This window comes from Canis lupus, chromosome 32 (genome assembly GCF_048164855.1).
Source record: "Canis lupus baileyi chromosome 32, mCanLup2.hap1, whole genome shotgun sequence".
Taxonomy (NCBI): Eukaryota; Metazoa; Chordata; class Mammalia; order Carnivora; family Canidae; genus Canis; species Canis lupus.
Genome location: NC_132869.1, coordinates 18557501 through 18583315, shown reverse-complemented (window position 1 = coordinate 18583315; position 25815 = coordinate 18557501). Strand labels below are relative to the sequence as shown.

Genomic DNA, 25815 nt, shown 5'->3' with positions numbered 1-25815 from the left:
GCAGATGAAATGGCTAGAGCACTGTCAGCCATTTTGGACCAGGAGGAGGAGAGATACAGTTAGTTGACCTTAGAACAACATGGGTTTGAGCTGCATGGGTCCATTTATAATACACAGATTTTTTCAATAAATATAGTACATTACTATAAATCTATTTTCTCTTCCTTATGATTTTCTTTTTTTTTAATTTTTATTTATTTATGATAGTCACAGAGAGAGAGAGAGAGAGAGAGGAGTCTCCATGCACCGGGAGCCCGACATGGGACTTGATCCTGGGTCTCCAGGACCACGCCCTGGGCCAAAGTCAGGCGCCAAACCGCTGCGCCACCCAGGGATCCCATCCTTATGATTTTCTTAATAACATTTTCTAGTTCTCTAGCTTATTTTATTGTAAAAATACAGTATATAATACATATAACATACAAAATATATATTGATTGACTTTATGTTATTGTAAGGTTTCCAGGCAACAGTGGGCTACTAGTAGTTAGGTTTGGGGGAGTCAAAGGTTACACATACACACTTGTAACAAAAGTTACATCCGTGCAGATGTGCGGCACCCCTATCCCCTATTTTGTTCAAGGATCAACTCTACTTTAAGAGTGGCCAAGAGCTGACACTATCCCTGAACTTCCAACCTCCAGGGAAATACATTTTTTGTTTAAGTCACTGTTCTTTTGGATTTTTGTGTTTTTGCATCTAAGCCTGACCCTGAATAACTCACCTACGTATCATCTGCATGATGTCTAACACTTGCAATAGTCCTTCCAGGTACATTATCTCATTTTTAACAGATAGGAAAACACTCATTTTTCTGTGTTATTTCTAGCAGATCCTGGGGTCAAAGAGAGCCAGTAAGGGCCAGTAGCAACCATCAGAGAGCTGTTTACCTGTCAAGACTGAAGACTGTAGGAAAACTGAAAGCATTTGGTTGAGGGAGTGAAAGGAAGATGTTGCTTTTGGAGTTAATAGCCACTCTAGGAGGAATGGACCTACCTTTATTTTTGTGCAGCTGGGCCCTAACTCTCTGAGACACAGCCCTTTCTCTCACCATTTCACTTCCCCATTTTTCAAGCGGCATTTTGGTCCTTGCAAGAACTTTATATCAATATTGTCTTGTGGACTTTTATCCCCCTGAAATAGAAATTAAGCAATGTTTTCATGACTCACTGATGAGCTGTTCAACTCATTCTCGGTACAAGCTCTTCAGGAGCAGGTCTTTGTGATAGAAATGGTATTGGTGGCTGGAGTAAGAGTCCTTGTGGTATAAAGTACCTGGTGACCTGCTCTACTTGGTTCCAGAGTAGCAATTGGCCTGTAGTCCACCAGAGCTGTTTCTGTCTTGTTCTGTCTCTGCCTTCCTGCACTATCTCTGGCACACCCTCCCTCTGTCCCAAATCTCACATGGGGCTATCTTCCAAAGCTGGCCAGGCATTTTTCTCAGGTGTCCTTCTTCCCCAGTCCTCTAAGAAATCCTAGCAGGACCTGGCTGATCCCATCATGGCCCAGCCTGACTCAGCTCTTCCTTGAACCTGCCTGTTCCATCCTAGAAGCCCAGCCAGGGCAGGCTGTCCCTTAAGAAGCTGGCATGTGGATTCACAGCAGGCATCCTTGGAGGGGGCGGGTGGGATGTCTCTGAACAAAGGATGCAAATGTAGTGGTCCAAGCAGAGCCCTGTTTTCCAAGGGCAGTGATGAGAGGGGTTAATGGTACTCTGATGATTTAATGACAGTAATGGCTTTTCTTATCTATTATTCATATTTTTACTCCTAGCAATCCTGTGAGGTATTTAGGGTGAATTTTATAGATATGATCTCCAAGGAGGAGAAGGGAACAAAAACTAAACATTTAATGAAAGCCAAGTTTGAGTTTGTTTTTTGTACACACTGGCTGGTATCACAGCAGGTAAGGGCATGTGATTGAAGTGAGTCAGCACTTGGTTCTACACTAGACCTGCTGTGTAGACTCACTGGCTGTGAGGCTTAGACAAGCCAGTAAATAAACCAGAGTGGCTGAGTTAACTCAGAGCCTTGACTGCCTCTTTTGCAACATGGAGATGATGGGCCTGGGATCTAGATGTGAGCTCTCTGGTGCCCTGGGAGGCAGTACGGTATAGTGGCTATCAGTACAGGCTTTCCAGAGCTGCTGGAACAATCCTGGCATCATTGTTCAATAGCCAGGCAACCTGGGCCAAGTCATCAAACTTAATCTGATCCTCATTTCCACATCTGTAAGGTGGTGATGAAAACACCTCCTAGCCTCCAGGAGTTGTTATAATGATGGAATGAGGATGCAGGTAAACTGTCTTTTGTTCCACAAATAGAAGTTCTTACTTTAATTATTTTTAGCATTACTGATTGAAGAGGATATTCTAATGTTCTGGAAAGAAGGAGACCATCCACCTAGCCCGCCCACATACCTAGAATAGAGATGCACTCAATTAATGAGCTTCTCTTGGGCTGTTGGGACAGCTTTTCAGCCACCACCTTTGGGCTGAGAGCTGTCTGGCTGTGTTAGCCTCTCAGGCTGTTCCTCACTCCCAAGACGCAGATCTGGTTCCTTTCACCTTCCTGATAGGCCCTGGCAGAGCTGCCCAGGACAGCCAAGGTCTCCAGGGCTCCCAGGGACAGAGAAGCAGCCCACGGGGGCCATGGCTGCCTTCGTACCTTACGTAGTCTCGCCTGATCCACCCTGCCCGTCGGCCCTCCGAGGACTCAGTCCTCCTGAGGAATGTGGACTGCCTGAGCCCCTGGAGTCTGGCCAGCACAGTGCCTACCCCCGTGAGCCGGTTGCCCCGGGCACCCCCTCCGCCAGTCAAGGAGACCTCAGCAAGGACTCCCATTAACCAGGTGGGCTCCTGTTGCTCCTTCTTTCCCCAGACCCACACAATTGTTAGGAAATTGTTTCTTTGAATGGTGCTGGCTTCCTCAGCTTTTCCTACTCTGTGCTCAGTTTTCAATTGCGGGCCGCGGTGTAGACTCTGTATTACAGGGGATAGGATACCTGCCAGCTTCAGAGTCAAGCTGGTTCAAAGCAGCCTTTCTTTACCCTGAGTGGCACGTACTTACTTAGTGAGGCAGGCACCGTATGGCATGTGGTGCCAAGTGCTTTACAGGGACTAGTATTATCTCCTGGACCCTCAAAACGTGTCTGTTAGATAGCTGCTCTTAACAGACGAGGGCATCCAGGCACAGGGGCGCAAAGTGACTTTCTCGAGGCCGCATAGCATGGGCATCTGTGACAACAAGGAGCCCTGGGAGGGGAGAAGAGGCCAGGGGATGAAAGAAAAAGAGGAAGGCTACTTCACACCTTGCCCTCCAGGATGGTGGTGGTGGTCGGGGGGCGGGGGGGGGTGTCCAACTGCCTTAGCCACTTTCTCAGTTTTGCAGAAGAAGGTATAGAGGTGGAAAGAAGAGATCAGCCAGGATTGAAGGGAGGGTTTATGAAGATGCAAAAAGGCCTTTCCGCAGAAAAACACATTCCAAGGGTTTTGGCAGACAGGATGTGAAAAGGTGCCTTTTTGCTCTGGGGGGAGCAGGAAGCAGCCAGGATGCCTTTTGGTTGGTCGTAAGCAACCATTTAATTCCGACCCTGTGTTTAGATCCCAAGGGAGCCCAAGCCACCAAAGTCATGAATACACATGAGCCCAATGCAGCCTCGTGGACAATAAGACAATAAAGGTGACATCTCGGATTCCCGCAGTCGGTGGCCACATTGTTTTAATTTGCAAATTAATGAACAATTTCAGATGTCAGAGCTTTGGCCTACGGAGAAATGTAACCTTCAGCTGAGATTTTCTTATCTCTTCTGATATGGATGTCTACATCTTCCCTGGGTTTCAGCAGTTTCCTCTTCTCTGCTCCTAAAAGAACCTGCATTTCCCTTTCCTGACTCCCTTCCTGGCTTCCTGTGTGCTAAGCCTTTGCAGTTGTCATCATGTCTTCAGAAGGCATTTGATAGGTACAGGAAGTTGCACCAGACGGGAGATGGAACCAGCAATCAATAAAAAAAGAACTATGTTTCTAAGAAAAAATGCATCACGGCTTCCCACCGGAGTTGTGTACCATATGTCCTAATATCCGTGGAACAATGGATCTAAATTTTAGCTCTTCTGCTTGGCTGTCCTGGCCATCTAAACAAAACAAAACAAAACAAAAAAAAAAAAAAAAAGAAAGGAGACCTTTTAACCTGCTGCTACCCAGCTTCCTGACCATTCCGAGTAAAGACTGCCTTCCCTTTTAACCCTTTCATCAGATATCACAAAATAAAATCTCTCCTTCCAGCTTTATTTCTTCTGGCTACTAGTTTAGTATATTTATGGTGCATGAGTCATCAAGCTGCCGCCTGATTGGAGAAAAACCCAGCACCCCTGAGACCATCAGTCAATTACAGCTATTCTCAGCTTCATTCACAGATTTATTAGCTTGCACACACAGAGAGAAATTCATTCAGCAAAGTTCATTCATAAAAATTTCAACACTCTGCATCATCCTGCACATCTCAGCCTTCTGCTGCCGGCGGGCTCCTGAAAGAAGCTCTGAGACGAGCCCGGGAGGGCTCAGGGAGGGAGGGGAGCTCCCCCTGGGCTGGGTGGGCTGGCTGGGAGGGATCTGAGGCGCCCCGAGGGCTCGCAGGTCCCTGCGATGATGCGGAGCGCCGCCCGTCACTAGTCCCTCTGGCGTGTGGCCCGCACGGGATGCAGGACAAGATCTTCCGAGAGAGGAAGCCCATCGGCACCAACGGGCTCAGGCCGAAAGGCCTTTGGCTCATATATACATTTTTTTTTTCCTCCTTCCTTTTTTAAATGAACAGTCACTGGAACAAATAAAGGGTTAATAGGCCAGTCATTGCCCCGCCCCGTGGGAGCCGGAGGGAGCAGGTTTGAAAGTTCCTTGTGCAGGAGGGAGGGCTGGGGGTGGGGGGCGCTAAGCACCTCTGCGCCGCGGCGGGCCGGGCCGGGCCGGGCCGGGGGGTGGGCGGCGGGTTCCGAGCCCGAGACTTGGCCCTGAGCGCTCCGGCCGCCGCCCGTGCTGCCGCGGCCGGGAGGGCTGCAGTCGGCGGGGGAGGGGGAGGGGGAGGGGAGCCCCCCCACCCCCCCGGAGCCCCCGAGGCGGGCGGGGCAGAGCGCAGAGTCGGGAGCCGCGGCGGCCGCGGGGTGCGCGGGGGCTGAGGCTTTTGCCTTGGGATCCGCCGATCCCGCAGGCGACCCGGCGATTCGTGCACCGCTGTCCTGCTGCAGCACGGCCAGGGCTATGCGAAGACGCGGTCGGGACAGCCTGGCGGGACTTGTGCTGTGCGTAGGACTCGTCGGGCACCCCGGGATGCTGCACAGGGCCAAGTACAGCCGCTTTCGCAACGAGTCCGTCACGTCCCTGGACGAAAGCGGCCCCGGAGGAGGCGCGGGGGGCGACAAGGGCTCGCCTCAGCCTCCCTACCCCGCCCTGGCACCTCACCTGCCGCCTGAAGATGCCACCTTGGCGGCCCAGGAGAGCCCCACCCCACTGTGCACCTTGATCCCTCGCATGGCCAGCGTGAAGCTGGCCAACCCGGCCACCCTGCTGAGTCTGAAAAACTTTTGCTTGGGTACCAAAGAGGTGCCCCGGCTGAAGCTCCAGGAGAGCCAGGACCCGGCTCCCAGCAGCCCGGCCCCCCCCGAAGCCGGTCTCACTAGGGCTGGGCCCGCACCTCTGCCGCAGCAGCCAGGCCCGGTGGGGCACAGGGCAACCGTCTTAACTCCCGAGGCCTGTCCCCTTCCTGGCGCTGGGCAGCCAACCCCAGGGAGCAGGCAGGACAGGCATTTTCTGCAGCACCTGTTGGGGATGGGCATGAACTACTATGTGAGGGTAAGTCTGCCTCCCTCTCTGTACCCCTTCTAAGAACTCCTGGGGAAGGGGGCGTTTTCCGGGCGTTCTGCAAGGGGCGGGCTGCACACCACCTGGCTGGGTTCTAGGTTTGGACAAGACATTGTGTAACTGGACTGAGACGAGGGGAGCCGGGCTTACAGGTTTCCCTGGGAATATCTGGCTTGTACTGAAGTCCGACAACTTTTGATTCAAGGACATGGACTGGTGCTAACTTGTAGGTAGCTTCCAGGGGTAGGGACAACTTCTGATAGAGTCAGCGAGAGATGGTGCCATCGTCTTGTTCCCCCTGGACCTGGCATTCTGGCCAGGAACAGTGAAGAATTTCAAATCTGTTTAGTGATTGAGACCTGCTAGGCTCTATCAGCCATTGTATTTCGGTAGAGATTTTTTTTCACTAGAGGAATGCCTGATGTGTAAGGCACTTGAATTATATTTAAAAATGTAATTCAGCATGTAACGAGTATGTCTCAGAACGTGACCCAATCTCCGTGCTTGTGTTAAGAGCTAGTCTTAGGTCTTTGGTGCCCAGACCTTTATTGCCTACACTGCGGCAAATGGGCCTTGTCTGTGAGCTATGTGCAAAATCAGGGCCCTTCCTGGCCTCACGTCGGCCCTTGCTCGTTCCAGATCTGGGTAAGAGAAGAGAAAAAGATTTGGCTCCTGCTCTTCTGGAGCTCACATTTCAGTCGAGGAAAGCAACAAATGCGTGTGAAATAATAAGAGAACAATACTTAGCAATAGAAATCTGGTGTGAGAATGCCGAAGGAATTCAGAGAAAGGAAAAGATTGGTGTGGTCTGGGATTCATTCACATGGGGAACCTTTGGGAGAAGGTGTGTCTTGGAAGAGGTATCAGACAGATCTGGATCGGCAGAGAGGAGGAGATTCCTGGCAGGACAAGAATATGAGCCGTCTGAAAGGCAGGTATCACTGTGGTGGCTGCAGGCGAGGGTCTGGCTGAGCTTAACTGAGGAAGGGGAGGCTGGGGGGTAGTCGGTGATAGAATGACCAGCACACACTTGATGCTCAAACAAATGTGAGTTGAATAGAGACAAATATAGATCATGCGTGGCTTGGGGAAGAGGAGCCGTTGACTGAAGCTCTTAAATGTCAAAGGAGGAGTTAGTAAACACTTGTGATTGGTAAACAGGAGCCCTCGCTCGGTTTGTAGACAAACTGTGACTTGCTGAAAGTGATTTCAAAAGGATCCACCTGGATTTATTTGAGATGGATGGAAGCAGGGAAAAATGAGAGATTGGGAGGCCAGTCAGAAAGCTACTTCAAGAGTTTAGGCACGAATGGATGGTGGGTTAAGGTGGAGGTGTGAGAAAGGAGGTGAAGACAAGAGCCTCCGTGAGACACCTCAGCAGTCTTGGGTGGTCGACCAGACCATTTCAGCTCATGATACAAATAGCAGGACAGTGAACATTTATTGAACAGTGAGTAGACTGACAACTTTGTTATTGTTGTTTATGGAGGTTGTGGGTGATTATTGGTAAAAGGTTCTGAGGGGTGAGAAATCACTTCAAATCTAAGCCTCAGAATGGGATTAGTGATGTCATTGATAGAAGCAGAGTGAGCTGGGAAGGGGATCGTGCTAAGTTTGCTTTTGTCACATTACGTTTAAAGTAATTATATCTACATGGTAAGCAGTCATGTAAGACCAGAACTCAGGTGAGAAGTCTGACATGAAGGTGTAAATCTGAGAGATAACCAACTGTCACAAATCACAAATGGACAATTAAGATCTCTCAAGGACAGCCAGATAATGAATGCTGAGAAAGTTACAGGGAGAGCAGGCGTGGGACAGCTTTGGCAAATGAATAAGTCAGACCTCTAAGGAAGATAAATTTATGGGACACTCAGTTCTTGCCCTCCCCCATGGTGACACGGCTCATAATGGAAATAGCTTCACGTATCTGCTGAAATGGGCACGTTCTCATTCGTCAACCCAAGTGTCTACCAGGCTGTAGTGGAAAACCGAGCGACTCCAAACCCATGTTCTCTGCACCTGCCTTTCCATCACCTAGACATCCTCTACTCCCTGCCTTGTCTTTCCTCCGGTTCTGCATCTCCTTCCACCTCCCCACACCCACGCACTTGTACAATTTGGAATGTGAAAAGAGTTGCTGTGTGTCCTCCACTTCCCCAAGGGTGTTTTCCAGTTTAGATTTTTAATGAGGACATTGTCTTTTCATGGTGATGATAACTGACCTCAGGGAAGGCGCTGACCCCCACGAGCCAGGTGAGCCACACTATACCGCCAATAGACGATGACATGAGACACCTGTTAATGCCTCTCAGAGGAAGTCAAAATACATGGAAGAGCCTACTTTATTAATTTTTATAGAAGGCCAACTTGGAAAGATGGAAGGGACTCAGAGATTATCAAGTTCAGTGCCTCTGTGGGCAAAGTAAAGCCCAGTAAATCACTTTTTAAAATCACTTTAAAAAAGTGATTTGTTAAGGCCACAGGTGAGGCAAAAGGAGAGTTAGAACTCAAGTTCCCCTGTGTGCCACTCCTGGCTCCTTTCACCACAGCTTTCCAGCCTGGTTGAGAGTCTGTTCCTCGAAATTGTTTTAAATAGAAACCAATTTGAAGATATGAAATGCCAACCTATTAATTTACAGTTAAAAATGATCCTACCAAGTGCACCCCAGTTGTGATCCTTGTATCCCCATCTGTAGGAAGGTGCATATAGGAAGATTTAAATCAAAGGTTGCTTAGGGGCCCGGCGGGGGGGGTGCTCAGTCAGTTAGGCATCTACTGTCTGCCTTTGGCTCAGGTCACCATCCCAGGCTCCTGGGATCGAGCTCCACATTGAGCAACCTGTTCAGCAGAGAGCTTGCTTTTCCCTCTGCCCCTCCCCCACTGCTCATTCTTTCTCACTCTCTCTCAAATAAATAAATAAAATCTTTAAAAAAAAAAAAAGTTGCTTAGGGGTGCCTGTGGGGCTCAGTCAGTTGAGCATCTGATTCTTGGTTTGGCCTCAGGTCATGATCTCAGGGTCATGGAATCAAGCCCCCAGTCTGGCTCAGGGCTCAGTGCGGTGTCAGCTTGAGATTCCCTTCCTCTCCCTCTGCCCCTCCCCCTGCTCACTCCCTCTCAAATAAATAAATCAACAAATAAAATCTTTTAAAAAAATTAAAAAAATAAAAGTTACTTAGTGATGATGATGAAATCAGAGCAGCAAGAGAGAGATTCTCGCTGGCTAGTAGACATGGAGGTGACTTTTTTTTTTTTATTTTATTTGTTCATGAGAGACACAGAGAGACAGAGGGAGAGACATAGGCAGAGGGAGAAGCAGGCTTCCTGCAGGGAGCCCGATGTGGGGCTCCATCCCAGGACCCCGGGATCATGACCTGAGCCAAAGGCAAACGCTCAACCACTGAGCCACCCAGATGCCCCTAGAGGCAACTTTTGTAGGCATAAGGTAGCCACGTATTGTACTTCCTTATCCACACCATGTGACTGCTCCTCTCCCTGCCCAAACTTGTTTATTCATTCACTCGTTTATTCAACAAATATGTATTGTGAACCAATTATGTGACCGGAACTGTACCGGGCCCTGGGGATACATCCGTGAATAAAGGAGACCAAGTCTGAGCCCCTGTGGAACTCATATTCTCGTGAGTAGAGATGGGCCCCGATTGAATAAACAAGTAAATACAATGTGTCACACGTGCTGAGTGCTAGGGAGAGCAAGAAAACAGAGGAAGTACGCAAGGCAGTTGCTTGGGCAGACATGGAAGATACTGCCTCCTTTTTGGGAGAAAATAACAGTTATAGTTAGTCTTTGTTTTCTTGCATCTTTTATCTTTACAGTAGGAGCTATATTTACCTTCTACTCTAAGTTAGATTTGACTTTGGGTTGAGTATTATTTTTTAATTAAGGATTTATTTACTTATTTGAGAGAAAGAGAAAGAGAGCAAGCTTTCGAGTGTGAATGGGGGGAGGGGCAGAGGGAGAGAATCTTCTGAGTGTGGAGCCCAGTGCAGGGCTTCATCTCCCGACCCATGAGATCATTACCTGAGCTGAGACCAAAGGTCAGATGCTCAAGTGACTGAGCCACCCAGGTGCCCCTAAATATCTTTTTTTAAATTAACTCTTTATTCATAAATTAATAAATAGTTAATTTATTAATTTTTATTAACTCTTTATTTATAAATTAATAAATAATTTATTAATTCTTTTGGTCTTATAGAATTGGTTATACAGCTAAAAATGTTTTATGAATTCTGAGCACCTATTTTTGAGTAACTTTCATTTAAGCTCAGACCTTGAACCCTCTGAAGATCTTTCAAGGAAGGTAGGCCAGCAAGCATTCTTTGAGAGATACCAGACCAGAAGTGGGACAACCAGACCCCAGTCTAAGCAAAGCAGTGAGGTGAGGTCTGTTACGTGGTGCCAAATAGTGACTTTTGTTCTCACCATAAGATTTTTTTTTTAAATTTATTTATGGTAGTCACACACACACACACACACAGAGAGAGAGAGAGAGAGAGAGAGAGAGGCAGAGACATAGGCAGAGGGAGAAGCAGGCTCCATGCACCGGGAGCCCGACGTGGGATTCGATCCCGGGTCTCCAGGATCACGCCCTGGGCCAAAGGCAGGCGCCAAACCACTGCGCCACCCAGGGATTCCTCAACATAAGATTAAGCCTCATTTCTTTTTTTTTTTTTTTTTTTTTTTTTTTTAAGCCTCATTTCTTTACGAGGTATTCCCAAGTCACTTTATCCATCACCGAACATTCACTCGGAGGTCTCCCAGTTGCCCAACACCATCTATGGTGAATGTGGAAAATGTACAATGTGACCAGTGCTCTCATCCCTAGAATGAGAGGATCCTGTATGGCCTTAAAGGTGCTCCCCAGCTCCTCATTTAGTGACTCCAGCTCTTTTCTTCATATGGGAAGTGTTTAAAATCTTAGTTCCCTTTCCCATTCCCAACCCCCAAACTGCTTAAAATCTAGCTGAAAGCTAAATAAAGCAGAGGGAAAGAAACCAACTATGCCAGGGTCGCCACAGGCCAGTATAGCAGTTCTGACAGCAGCTCTGCAGGGGAGGCTGCATTTTCCGAATGATGACACTGAGCCCTCCAAAGTATGTTCTCTACCCTTTCCAACCTAAGGGAGTAGCAGACAGAGTTCAAATCTAGATTTGTCTCACCCCAGTGCTAATCTTCTTCCCACCCTCTCACGCCACCTCGGATCAAGACAGGCAATCCTGGAAGTTTGTGAACAGAAGTGTCATGGATGAAGGACCACACTGGGCAGGACTGCTTTATTCCAGGACTGACATACAGGCCTTGACTAGTTGCATTTGTTTGCAGGATTTCAATCTCTTCCCTTCAGTCCAACCCACCCCAGGGATTTCCCCATTTGGTGTTAGTTTGCTGAGGCTACTGTGACAAATAATCACAAACGAGGTGACTTACACTGCAGAAATCTATCCTCTCACAATTCTGGAGGCTAGAGGTCTGAAGCCAAGGTATTGGCAGGGTTGTACTCTCTTTAAAGGCTCTAGGAGAGGATCTTTCCTTGCCTCTTCCAGCTTTGGGTAAATGCCAACAATCTGTGGCATTTCTTGGCTTGGAGAAGCATCACTCCAATCTCTGCCTCCGTCTTCAAGTGGCTTCTTGCCTATGTGACCATGTCCAAATTTCCCTCTTCTTATAATGGTACGGGTCATTGGACTTGAGCCCACACTAATCCAGTATGACCTCATCTTAACTTGATTATATCGGCTTCCAAATAAGGTCTCACTCTTAGATTCTGGGTGTTAAGGCTTCAACTTCATTTTGAGATGGTTGTAGTTCAAACCGTAACAGTCCTCAGGAACGCTTACTGCTATGTGTTTGCCCAAATAAGCGTTCTTGGGTATTGGGCTCATCAGCTTTGTGTGCAAATATGAATTTATGCTGAGGAATTTTATTTACTTCCTTTGTAAACCTCACAGCCTACTCTTACCATCCATCCTTCCTCGTCCAATGTTATGGCTTATTATGGAGCCAGTAGACTAGTGTTGTTTATTATCTGTTGTGTAGACTAGATGTTATCCATGGTACCACAATGTTCTATCTGCCCCAAGTATCTTTCACACAGGACAGCACAGGCTGAGGAGTTATGAGATTTGCATTAAAGTAATGGTTCTGATGCTAACCAGCTGGGTGACCTTAGGTGCATCACTTCACTTCTCTGGGCCTCATTTTCTCATATTTAAAAGAAGATATTTGAGCAAAATGCTGCCTAAGATCCTGAGACTCCAGGTCTCCTTTCTCATTGACCTATTAGGATCTCTTTTGCTTAGAAAATGGATTCAGGACAGTTTCCTAAAGGAAATCATTTTTAACATCTTTGTATTAATAGAGAGGAGAAGAAATGTCCTAAACACCTTCTTGCTGATACTGAGCTGGCTTCAGCAGTAAAGCAGAAGGGGGTGTGTCATACTGTGCCCTGGGCACAGGTGCTCAGTTCTAGAGAGTCAGTGTAAGAGGAGTCATGTCATGGAAAAGCATCCAAGTGTCGGATTCCAGAGAGGGGTGGAGGGCAGCCCGATCCAGGGGGCAGGCCAGAGTGAATGACGGTGGTCGGGGTCATGGCTCACGTGGTCTAGCCAGCCAGGCCGGGCTGGGGCTTGGTGTCTAACCTGAGGACTATAGGAATAGCAAGAGTTAACCCTTCTCTATTCCCTCTGGACAAAAGTGCTAAAAGAAAAAGGCCTTACCACACACAGAGACAGTCTCATAACCTTGACCTTGAAAGAGGGAGATTTAGAAGTCTGGGAAACCCCTGAAGAGATAGTCGCAGGATTTCTGTAAAATAAAGGCAGACCTGGGTGGTGTGGGTCAGGCCCTCACAGGTAACAGAGATAGCTTTCTGCCTCTGCTCATTTCCCTCTTTTGTAAGTTATCGGTGGTTAAAAACGGAGGTAAAATATGGGTGGGAGGAAGTACTTCCATCTAAAACTGACAATTTGTCATTGAGGGTGTTATATTTTCCTTCCTGTTTCTTTTTTGGAGTGAATGTAAAAGTAGATTCTGCTAGAATTTAGAAAAATCCTGCTAGATTTGACCTATTATTCCCTTCTTCAAGCATTTTTTAATTTAATTTTTATTTTTTTAAAAAGATTATTTATTTATTTTAGAGAGAGAGAGAGAGAGTAAGTGCACATGCAGGGGGATGGGCAGAGGGAGAAGGAGGGAGAGAATCCCAAGCAAGCTCCATGTCCAGTATGGAGACGGACCTGGGGCTCGATCCCACGACCCTGAGATCATGACCTGAGCCAAAATCAAGAGCTGACTTTAACTGAGCCACCCAGGTGCCCCCCGCCCCCGCCCCCATGATTCCCTTTAAATTTGCACATGTCCTCTGATCTTTCCAATCCTTGCCCACCCCTGACCACTAGAGCACTAACTGGAAGTGAGAGTCTTAGAGATCCCCAAGTTCAAAAGCTTCATTTTGCATTTGAGGAAACAGAGGCTCAGAGATAGGAAGTAATTTACCTCACACCACACAGCTTCTAGTGGTGGAGTCCGGACAAGAACTCCCAGTTCTGTGAACAGCACTCTTTTTTTTTACCGGAGTCTTGCCTCAACTGTCCTCATTCCCTGGACTAAACACGTTATGCTACTTCTCTATTGATTAAAATGCTGTGTGTGCGCTTTTTTTTTTTTTTTAAGAAGACCAGAATGAAAACATGTTTTTCTAATAGAAAAATTGTCTTTCAAAAGCAACGAATAAGGAAAAAGTGAGGCAGAGTGGCAAGGAGCCCGAAATGCCTTGGCTTTATCAATTTTTCACTTTTTTGTTTAAGGAGGTCCCTGTGCATGGCAACATGCCAGTGTTGAGCCAGGACTTGTACGATGTGCATAAACTGGCTTCCATTAATTCATCTTCCACAGCTTTTGGGGTCACTTCCCTATTATGATTTCTCCCTTCACTTCCATTTGCATATTACTCTAAAGCTAGTACCATGTTATCACATGGATTGCTTGAACCAATCTTGTTTCCCAGTATGAGAGCTTCATCACCAGAAGAGTGATTTACATGCTGCGCACCGCTCATGAGGCAGGGCCGTTCCACCCCCTCCTTAACAGCAGGAATATGAGGTACCTGGGGTTTCTTCCTCTCTCCTAACAAGCTCCAGATCTCTGTGAGGGGGTGAGGGGGACAGCAGAAGCAGAGTGAGAGGGGTCAGGTCACATTTGTGTTAAAGCATCAAGATCATGGTTACCAAAAGATGTAGGACTTGGTGCTGCCCCCACATAGCCATTACGTGAAAAGATTGTATCTGAAACAGGAGAATTTAACAAGCAGGTATTTAGAAAAGTCAAGAGGCTTCGGATAACTAGATTTTTGGTTGAGATCATGGATTGAAAACGTATGAAACTTGTCGATATCATAGCAATGATGATAAGTAAGTATAAATTTGTGACCATAAACTCAGGTGTACAAGAAATGTCATTACAAATATATTTTAAAATCACTTAACTCACTTTTTAAAGTGATTAATCACTTTTTTAAATAAAAATTTAAATTTTTATTTAAGAACGACATGAAATCTGACACCGAGCCTTTTCTTGCATGGCTGGCAATGATTTCAATTTTGGTCATTTTTCATCCTCCAACCTGTAATCATGATCACATGTGAATCAGGAGGCTTGTTTTGTGCCCCTACATGAGCAAAGGCCTCTGACCTTCAGTTCATTGAAGTCAGGAAGTGCTCCTGTGTCTAGACCTCCATTTGCACGCTAGAATCCTTTCTTATTCTGAGAGCCCCTTGCTGAGAATCCAGCCTCCCTAGCTGACCCTCCAGCCATTCCCCTTGGTAAGACTTGCCACTTGCCACTGCCAGAATGCAGTTTGGGGTTCTGTAATCCTCAGAGATCCATCAGTATCAACTACCCATCCTCTTCCCATCACTGCCCCTGAAGGACAGGAAGGACACATGGTTCAAGCAAGTTAACGGGAAATCCAGAAGCAACCAGCAACCAAAGGGGGTGTTGTTGGCGGAAGGGCATGGCAGAGGGCCACAAAGGAAAGCACAGCCCACCCATAGAAGCTGGACAAAGACGGAACGCAGTTTAAAGAGTTGCCCCTGTTTGTCAGGGTCAGACACTGGCAGCCAAGGGTTCTGATGGAAAATGAGACCGAAGGTTCTTGGGAGGAGTTGGAAATTATATTGTCTGTGGGAGGTTGGGATTGAGAGGCACAGGGGGTTGGAGAGAGTAAGAGAGAGGAGAAAGAATGCATAGTGTAGGCAGTGTCCTACCCAGAAAAGAATCTGGAACACAGAGGTCATAAGCCAACACATTTAATGACATGTTTTGTTTGCTCAAATTAGAGGAAAGGTTGTTTTTTGTTGTTGTTGTTTTGTTTTTGTTTTTGTTTTTGTTTTTGTTTTGTTTAGTTGCCAATGCTTAAAAATTCTGTATAAAACTCTGGATTTCTGGCTTCTCAGAAGAGCCAACAGCCATGGTCTGGTCATCCCACATCCCACATGTCAGGAGATGGCTAGAGATGGCTGATGAGCTACAATCCCACCCAGTTTCACTCACTTATGTCACCTTCTGCCCCCAAAGGTGAAAGGTGGCTGCTTTGCATACCCACCTGTGGCATCGGAATGGGAAGACACTGGTAATCCCTTTGTCTTTCATTTTTATTTATTTATTTATTTATTTATTTATTTAATTTATTTATTTATTGGAGTTCAGTTTGCCAACAACATATAGCATAACACCCAGTGCTCATCCCGCCAAGTGCCCCCCCTCAGTGCCCTTCACCCAGTCACCCCAACCCCCCACCCACCTCCCTTTCCACTACCCCTTGTTCGTTTCCCAGAGTTAGGTGTCTCTCATGTTTTGTGTCTTTCATTCTCTAATTTGGAATATCTGGGAGAGAAGCTGAGAATGTCTTCCCCTTGGGCCACATACGAGGACTTCTTTATGTAATGGGACAGGGTCCTGGGGACTGGGCGAGCCCATGAGAGACACGTTGCCTTTCCAACTCAGAGCCTTTGCCCATCCTAACCAAGTTGCAGAGTTTAGAGAGATTGTGGAGCTCTAGGACTGGCACAGGCCGTCCCTATTTTGTGAAGACATTGTGGGTCAGAAGTTAGTTTGTATCCCAATACTTTGAGACAATGAATTTTTTCCAGAGAGATAATGTTAAAAGAAGTTGATAAGCTTTCTCCTATGGTGAAGGAGAGGATCAAATGAAAAATATATATAAAAAGCTTAGTTACAGAGCCTGTCCACATGGTAGGTCCCAGATGGAGGGAGGAAAGCAAACTTTCAAGGGCCACAAGTGCCTTGGGGTAAAAATCAATTGAAAGCCCCACAGCTGAGGGTGGGGCTTGATCCCAGGCCCTTGAGATCATGAGATCATGACCTGAGCTGCAGGCTGACGCTTACCTGACTGAGCCACCCAGGCGCCCCTACTTCACTGAATCTTTATTGTAGTGTTTCCCAAAATACTTCCTGAGGGCCACTGGTATCAGTTAAAAATGCTTGTTAAAAATGCAGACTCCCAGGGCACCTGGGTGGCTCAGTGGTTGAGCGTCTGCCTTCAGCTCAGAGCGTGGTCCCAGGATCCTGGGAGTCCTACATCGGGCTACATCACAGGGAACCTGCTTCTCTCTCTGCCTAAGTCTCTGCCTCTTTCTGTGTGTCTATCATGAATAAATAAATAAAACCTTTAAAAAAAAAAAAAAAGCAAACTCGCAGCCCCCTCCTCAACATACTGCATCAGAATCTCTGAACCTTTGTTTCTAATACACTCACTATGTGATTCTAAAGCCTACAAAGTTCAAAAACCTCTGCTGAGTCCATTTGGTGTGGTGGTTTTCAACAATGGTTGATTTTGTCAGTCGAGGGACATTTGACAATGCCCGGGGAGATTTTTATTGTCGTAACTGGTGAAGAGGTGGGTGCTGCTGGGTTTAGTGACTAGATTCCAGGGACAAGCCACACCTCCTCAGGGCACAGGATAGTCCCCACCACAAAAGAATTCTCAGGCCCAACTGGCCCTTGGTACTGAGGCTGAGCAACCTGAGGCAGTGGGATGAAGTGCATAACCCTGGGATGTGCATTAGGAGGTGATCATGAATGGGAGAATAAACAGTTGATTAGTCATTCGGCTTTTGAAAAATGTAACCTAAGCTACTTCTCATTATCTCAAGTTTTCTTCTTTCTTCTCCTTTAATTCCACAAATTCTCTCAAAACTATAGTTCACTTCCTCACCTACCCCTGCCCCAACCCCCACCTCGCAATACTCCCTGGGCTTCCACATCAGGATCTCAAGGGGTGGGAATGAGAGGGGTGGATATCAGCTGTGGGTCAGGTATGTCCACAGCAGATTCGATCCTGACTCAGGTGCACTCTGGGCTAAATGGCATTACAGGCTAACTTGGTATCCCAACTGTGGCTTCCTACCAGTACTGGTGCCTTCATTTCCATAGGGAAGTGCATTGACAGTTTTAGCAAGTAACTTACCAGTAGATTTTAAGAATAGAACCTGTGTTGAGGCTGGAAATTTCCTTTAGTTAGAGGCGAAGAAGTGCCAGGATGCAAGCAACTTGAGGAAAATGACTGGTGTGCTAGGACAACCCCAGCAGTTGGATTTTTCCCCTCAGGGTCATCAGATGATAACTTACATGAATCATTCATTAGAAAGTGATGAAGTATATAATTCAAACATGATTTTTTTTTACCCTAGTGCCAACTGCAGGTCCTTGAAAGGCACTGCCCCTCCTTCCCCTCTCCTCTCAGCATGGTGCCTTTAACTCTGGGCTCAGGATGCAGACTGATACATTGACTACAAAGTTCTGTTTCAGAGTGAGTTAAGCCACCCAAGGTCACAAGGCTCATCAGCGAAGAGCAAGGACTAAAATTCAAGTTTCCCAACTCCCAAGTCAGTGCTCTTTTCACTACTGTGGTGAATGAGACATGGTTCTTTAATTCTTGCAGTATGAAAAGGGAGCAAAGACATCCACACAAATTACTGTAACAGAAGGCAATGCATAATAAATGACACCAAAGCGATCCAAGTAAAGCACGTGGGATATCGTGGAGGACAGGGGACTTCTTCCATTTGAGATGATTAGAGAAGGTTTCATGAGAAGCCTCATCTCAGTTGAGTCTTGAGAGATGGGTAGAGTTTCCTTGGGCAGAGATTAGGCATCCTTACCTGACAAGCATCCCATGAAGGCAGAGAGATTTTAGGTGGTTTTTGAGGATGGGAAGAATGGAGTGTTTCTTAATATTACATAGTAGAAGGCCTCTTCTTTGCTGGAAGTGCTTCACATATACCTTTGATGTTTTGGTTAAATGTCCATAAATGTACGTCTGTGTCATAGAGTCAAGGCCTTTTCTCGGAGTTTTATAGATGCGATGATTAATACCCCTCTCATTGTTCTTGTGTAAATTCTGCCCACAGTTCCTTCCTTACATTCCTTTCAGTGTCTTCAGAGTGATATGAGCTGTGAGATCTTCAAAGCAAGCTCAGTGCAGAACGTTTCATTTTAAAAATCTTTAAGAGTTGTGTGATGTACATGTAGTCTTTCACTTGACTTTTTTTTTTTTAATTTTTTTTTTAAATTTTTATTTATTTATGATAGTCACACAGAGAGAGAGAGAGAGGCAGAGACACAGGCAGAGGGAGAAGCAGGCTCCATGCACCGGGAGCCCGACGTGGGATTCGATCCTGGGTCTCCAGGATCGCGCCCTGGGCCAAAGGCAGGCGCTAAACCGCTGCGCCACCCAGGGATCCCCTCACTTGACTTTTTAAAAGCAACTTGCCTTCAGAAAGTCTTTCGAAAACTTTTGACTTAATATTCGCAGAAATAACAATGTTTTTTTTAAAAAATCCCCTAAACTCATCTATTTTCAGTTTGGTTAATGTCTACTTAAATGATGTGATTCCAGCAGCAATTGCAATTGCCCCATACAGGTGTGCCACCAACACACCCAGGTTCTCAGTAAGTCTCCACTCCGAGTGGTGGCAGCAGAAGGTGTGGCCATCTCTACTGGCTGTGGCAACACTGGTTGAATGGCAACCAGTCAGCAGAGTTTTTTATTGTAATATTTTGTGTTAACAGCTCAGCAACTTGGTTTGTTGATCTGTCTCAGGATACATTTCCAGTTTGTCACCACAACAGCATGTTTTACCTTCCACTATTTCCTTTTCCTACTAAACTTGACAACAACATCTTGCCCTTGAAGAGCAGATAGTATTTAATGAATACTTCCTCTCCAAACAGTTTCTGTTCAGGGAAAATGATATATAGAGAGTGTCCCAAGGCAAACTAGGAAAAGAAAAAAAAAAAAGAAAAAAAAAAAAAAAAAACCACAGCTAGGAGTACAGCAGGTAATCCTGACTGCTCCTGCAGAATCTTATCCAAGACCCTGTTTTTAGGAGGTAAAACTGAATCAGCAACTAGAGGGCTGTCTCTGGGGATGGAAGTTTAAATTTAGAAACTCATCTTTGGCCTAAGCCTTTCTCTTTTTCTAAGGAAAACCCAAAACATGTGAGGTTTGAGTTCCCCACACCAGTGTCAACCTTATTGCCAGCTTACAACTCAGTGAAGACCCTCTTTTGTTTCTTTTCATGACAGTCTGTGTTTTATAAGGTGCCCTCTGCATCTCCATAGCATTTTCTAACCATGAAACAGAGAGAATAGACTTTGTTACAAGGGTAGATGTAATTTGTTCTCAGTAGCTTTTGTTAGTCCTTTGGGAAAAATACACATCTTCTTCAGTGCAGTAACATTAACTATTGGAAATATGCTCCAGGGAAAAGATGCTCTACTCACCAGAGTGGCTATGTCTTAACTCCTATTTACCCAGCACTCCTAGGGATGCAAAGGCTATGCGATCCTGGTGAATGAGACAGTTCTCTCACTTGCATTTTATTTGTTTATTTATTTATTTATTACAGTAAGGGAGGAAGAGTAATGAGTGTTAACTTTTCTGAGCTCTTAGCTAATCTAATTTTTCCTCGTATTTTCTGAAATGTCAAAGGTAATACATACTTATTTTGGTAAAAATTAAAACAGTGCAGAAGGTAGAAGGTAAAGGTCCCTTTTCTAGGGTAATTACCACTAATGACAGTTTGTTTTGTATTCTTTCAGAATTCTTCCAAAGCAATGCATAGTTATTTATTTATTGGAAAGATTTACTTATTTATTCATGAGAGACACACACACAGAGACAGAGACATAGGCAGAGGGAGAAGCAGGCTCCCTGCAGGCAGCCCAATGCGAAACTCGATCTCAGGACCCCGGGATGATGACTGAGCCAAAGGCAGACGCTCAACCACTGAGCCACCCAGGTGCCCAGCATTGTCTATTTATATAAACACATCAACATACTTGCTGACACGGATGAAGATTCTAGCATGCACACTGTTCTACCACGGGCTTTTCCCTCTCTGACTGGTAGGTGGAGGCACCCTCACATGGCACTATGTGCTGATCCCCCAGGAGCGGCGTAATGTCCCAGACAAAGGGCCACACTTCTGGCCACTCCTCTATTGAGAGACAGTTCTCTGACCCCCTGACCCCGGCTGGGAGGAGGCCTTCATCTTCCCTGCACTGTTTCAGCTTTGCTCTCTTCAGTTCCTCAGCTGCTTTCCCCACCGGGGGTGAAGTGGGGGCTCCTAGTGTGAGGAGGATCCTGGTCCTCAGCCTAGGAGCATGCTCTTCCACTTATTGTGTAGCTGGAGAGGCTGGGATCCATCCCAAAGTAAGAGAGTCTTAAGTGAGATTAGGCACCTTGCAACAACTCACCCCCTGTATGTGGAAGCTTATCTGTAAATGTAAGCGTGCAGGTTGTTTTAGACTCCCTACTGTGCAGGAAGCCCTACGTGGGGCTCAATCCCAGGACCCCGAGACCATGACCTGAACTGAAGGCAGATGCTTAACCCACTGAGCCACCTAGGCACGTGCATGTTGTTTTAGAAAGCACAGCCTGTAGTTTGGTCTAATGTATTTCTCTGTGAGGATAATCCTGGAATTAAATCCATTCTTTTACTGGCATTCTAGTTTATAGACTAGCTTATTTAGGGCCAGCAAGGGTGGTATCCTTTTAGGATCTTGACGTCTTGTTCACCATTTGACTTCGACTCAGCTCCTAGAGGTCGATCTAGTTGTATGTGATGTCCCTTGAACAGATGAGAGGAGGTGCCAAGTGTGGAAGAGTATTCCCTGGCAGACAGGGTCTGCTCTCTTCTGCCCACAGTCCCGAGTGGCTTTGCCGGAGAGCGTGAGGCCTGGTACTTCAGCCAGGAATGGAGCCTGCCAGGGATGGAGGAGAACCCTGACCAGAGGCTCATCTACTTTTGTGCTGGCTTTCTTTTGGTTTCTGAAATGATGTTAAAGATACTTATTCGGGCTATATGAAGACATGCTTGGAAAGAGTTTTTGATTTGGAAAGAAAATATCTCAGAAGTCCTGAAAGTTTGAAATAAATGTCTGAAACTTTAAAGACTACCTCTAATTTCACCCCCTACCCCCAACTCCCCAACATTTACTTTGTGGATAGACAGCCACTGGGAGCCAACACATGGCTGTCTACATAATGCTGGACGCTCAGGACCCGTCTAAGTTATTTCGAGTATCTCTTCTTAATCCCTTTAAATACAGAGACGAGTTTAAAAAAAAATAAAAAAAAATATGTTAACCCATCTGGAGTAGCTATAAGCTGTTCGCTCAAAAACAAAGAAACGTTTATTCAACACCAGATCTTACATTCTTTATCTTTTATGACAAGTTGCAAAATTCTGCCGAGATAAAGGCTGAGACTGCGAGTACCACATCCTTGTGCCTAGTCCAGTGGTAGGAATGTTTTGTGGAGGGAGTGTGCGGAATGTATGTGGAGAGCAAGACAGATGACCAGGGAGGGAGGACACAGCCATGCAGCAAAACCCAACAGGGACCAAACGAAAGGGATTCCGTCCTGGGATGTATTGCACACTTCTAAATCTCCCTTTGTAAAATCTAAGAATCCAATTTCCTAAGGAGGCTATTACCTATGAAAAGAAGGAGGAAAGCGGGTGGAGGAGGGAAGGGAATGGAGAAAGAAGGAAGGAGAAGGATGACAGAGGATGTCTGCGTGATTCTGGGGGGCCCTTGGGTCCTGGTAGGGTGCGAGTATTGATCCCAGACGCCTCCAAGAAGCATGTGCATACTTATGGGACATATTTTTTATTAGGATTTACCTTGCTGACTTCCAGAAAGGTTTTGAGGTGGCTCACCTGCTAGTGAGTTAATGCTTCCTACACACACTGAGCAGCTCTGCGGGAGTGAAAGGACAGAAAGTCTGTGAGTCATCACCCAACTGTTCAAGTGAGTTAAGAGGGGGGATGTTTCTTCTAAATGAGGTGCCCACAGACACTGTCAACACCCACCGGTAGGAATCCTGATACAGTCAACTCACTTAGTTGACATCGCCAGGAAATCATTGAATTTTTCAGATAACTGAAGCTCTTCCCTTTCAAAGCCAATCTTCTAAAACTTAAAATACTTTACATGGGAGCCTCTGCATCATGAAAATTATATGCTCCTTTCTCTTCAGAGATGGTTGATAACTGAATGAAAAATATTTTTTGAGAGGGAAATGCCAGGTATTTTCTCCAGATCTATGGTTTATTTTTTATAATGGTTTTATTGAGATACAAGTTGTATACCATAAAATTTACACTTTTAAGTGTGCAATTGGGTTTTTTTTTTTTTGGAAGAGGTTAATATATTCACAGAATTGTGTAACCATAACCACTATCAGGTTTTGTTATATTACTTGGTTTTTTTTTTTTTTTTTTTTTTTTAGAGAGAGAGTGTGTGTGTGTGCTGGGGGAGGGGCAGAGGCAGAGAGAGAATCTCAAGCAAGCTCCAAACCCAGTGAGGAACCCAACATGGGGCTCCATCTCACGGCCCTGAGATCATGACCTGAGCTGAAACTAAGAGTCAGCCACTTGACCAACTGAGCTACCTGGGTACCCCTCTACTGTCAGGTTTTGTAATATATCACACCAAAAAGAAGCTGGCTACCCTTAAGCTCTGCCTCTGTCCCCCAGCCCCTGGCGGCCATGAATCTACTTTCTGTTTCTATAGATTTGTCTATTTTGGGTATTTCATTTAAATGGAATCATACAATAGGTGGCCTTTTGTGTCTGACTTCTTTCATTTAGCAAAGTATTTTCAAAATTCATCCATGTTGCAGCATGTATCTGTACTGCATTCCTTTTTATGGCTGAATAATATTCCATTCTGTGAATATACCACATTTTGTTGATCCATTCATCAGTTGATAGACATTTTGGGTTGTTTCCATTTTTTGGTTATTATGAATAATGCTCTTATGAGCATTCATGCATAAGTTGTTGTGTGGACATGTGTTTTCAACTTTCTTGGGTCTATCCTGTGAGTGCATGCAGATTGGAATGTAACCTTCTTTTTCTTTTGGTGGAAATGGAATCTTCATTTTAACAGTCATGGTGCTATCACTTCTTGGCCTTTTGGCTAAGATCAAGTGTCACAGTTATGGTGCTGTTCTGGGATCTAGGATAGATCAACAGGAGCCAATAACTGAGATGGGCTAGTTGCCCCTGCACTCTGAGTCCCCAAACGGCTGAGTTTTTAAAATTTATATGTCTATATTTTTACAAGTTTTCAGATTCCTTGTGTTCAGTGAGCTGTCCCTGTTTGCTCTTGGTAGTGAGCCTGTCTTTGGAAGAATCCAATATTTCAGTTTGAGGTTCTGGCCTTCCTAAGAGGACAATGTGTTACCACTGTATCTAAATCAAGAGTAAATGGCCTCTGAATGAAGGACTGAGATGCCTTCCTAAAAGAAAAACACAAGCAGAAGCTTTAGGGTTTGACTTCATTTAAAAAACCTCTTTAGCTGGGGCTCAGTTGCTTAAATGGCTGACTCTTAATTTTGACTCAGGTCATGATCTCAGGGTTGTGAGATTGAGCCCCATGTTGGGTTCTTTGCTGGGCATAGAGCCTGCTCAAGATTCTCTCTCTCCTTGTCCCTCTGCCCCTCCTCCCACCCCTGCTTGCTCTCTCTCTCTTTAAAAAAAAATCTCTTTGGTCAGTTGCTTCTGTATTCTCAGCCATGTTTAGGACACTTGAAGTTGTCAAGTAGGACATTTCCATCTAAGATATTAGTCTATAACACTATGTTCAGATAATAGGGATTATAATGTTGCTTTTTCTGGTACATAGCAAAATCTGCTCATGAGCTACTGAAATGATTCTAGTCTAGAACCTATTCAGAGAGCTCTTGCTTGGTAGAAAGGGAGTCACACAGGAACCCTGACTCCTCAAATGCCAACTGCACAGCACAGGTTAAAAGGCCTCTGTATCTTTTTTAGGAATAGGTTGTCACAAAGACTCAAATAAGGAGAGCTTAAACAAGACAGAGATTTTCTTTTTCACTCATGTATAAAAGTCCATGGGTAGGTAGGCCAGGGCCACATAGTGGTCCCACAGTCATCAATAACCCAGGCTACTTCCATCTTTCTGTTTGGCCATCCTTAACACATAGCTTCCATTCTCAGGCTCACTCAAGATTGTGACACGACCATGGGAGCACCCTCCCCTTTATGTGCATTTTCCAAGCAGCAGGAAGAAGGAAGGGCAAAGACAAAAATGGGGTACCTCTTAGCTGAGTTAGCCCCTTTTAAAGGAGCCTTCTTTGAAGTCCTACCTGATGACATCCTCTCATATCTCCTTGGTCTCCTGGCTTCAAGGAAAGCTCAGAAAGTGGTGGTTTTGAAGCTGTGGGCACATTGGAGATTCTGCTGGCAAGGAAGAAAGTAGGAAAGGAAAAAGGAGGGAAGGATATAGGTAGGCAACCCAGAATCTCCACCCTGGCCTCCTAGGAGCTCATGTTTTAAGGTGGATGGGACAGAGACAGATCACCACACAGTGTTACACATAGAGCTGTGCAGAGCTTTACAGAAGCCCATCCCTGGACCACCTCAAAGTTTGTAGGCTCAGGCTGTTGAAAAGGAGGATTGTCGGTAATGGTAGAATTGTCCATCTCAGCTCTTCAGTGGAAGCATCAGAAGACTTTCTGGAGGATATGGGATTTCAGAAAGTTCAAGGAAATGATGCTATCAAAAGAGACCCTCCTCAGGTACCATGGGAATGCCAGGCCGAGACCCATCTGTGTGATGTCACCTATTCTTCTTGGTTCCCATATGTGTATGAATAAATGCCATTGGTCAGGGGTATTTAAGGCAATAGTTGGAAGTCTGAAATGTAGTCAGTGGCTAGGGAAGGAAAGAAACTTCTTGATTTCCATGAAAGTCTCAACCCTGAACTAAATTCCTCATTATTAGCTATAACCATTTGCTACTTCCTGCCCCTAGAATTTTACTTCACTGTCCTATCCTTTTGATTATTAAACTGAACAATATAGCCTAGAAAGTCATTACTTTTTTCTTAAGACTTTATTTTTAAATAATCTCCATACACAACGTGGAGCTCAGACTCGCAGCCCTGAGATTGAGTCACATGCTCTTCCCTCTGAACCAGCTACACACACTGTAGCAAATCATTATTTAATATAATTACAACAGTACTAGTGATCCACCACATGGACTTAAAGAAAAGTAGAGACTTTAATGGACTTTAAAGGAAAGTAGAGATCTTCCTTGCACCCTTTTTTTTCTCTTCAGCTAAAAATACTGAGTTTCTTTTTTTAATGATTACAAGCTATAAAATCAGCAAATTGAATCTGAAATTATACTTGAATTGCTTTCTGAAAGTGAGTTTGATTAAAAAATCTATGTTAGAATTTTTGAGGAGACACCTGGGTGGCTCAGCAGTTGAGCATCTGCCTTTGACTCAGGGCGTGATCCGGGGTCTGGGATCGAGCCCCACATCCGGCTCCTGCATGGCGCCTGCTTCTCCCTCTGCCTGTGTCTCTGCCTCTCTCTCTGT

At 45.6% G+C, this 25815-nt stretch overlaps 1 protein-coding gene and 1 long non-coding RNA gene across 3 annotated transcripts in view; both read left to right on the top strand.

Moving 5' to 3' along the window:
- The first annotated feature begins 2478 nt into the window (after window positions 1-2478).
- LOC140622924 (uncharacterized) lies at window positions 2479-4174 on the top strand. Its single transcript, XR_012022581.1, has 2 exons — window positions 2479-2849; window positions 3602-4174. It is a non-coding gene; the product is annotated as an uncharacterized lncRNA (long non-coding RNA).
- Window positions 4175-5117: 943 nt separating this feature from the next.
- Window positions 5118-25815, top strand: part of SHC4 (SHC adaptor protein 4) — a 132016-nt gene continuing 111318 nt past the window's right edge. Inside the window, exon 1 of one of the 2 annotated variants that reach the window (XM_072808381.1) lies at window positions 5118-5843. In XM_072808381.1, coding sequence (XP_072664482.1) covers window positions 5253-5843 — 591 coding nt within the window. In that variant the 5' untranslated portion in view covers window positions 5118-5252. The remainder of the gene's footprint in view (window positions 5844-25815) is intronic. The other variant, XM_072808380.1, reaches the window with a different exon arrangement.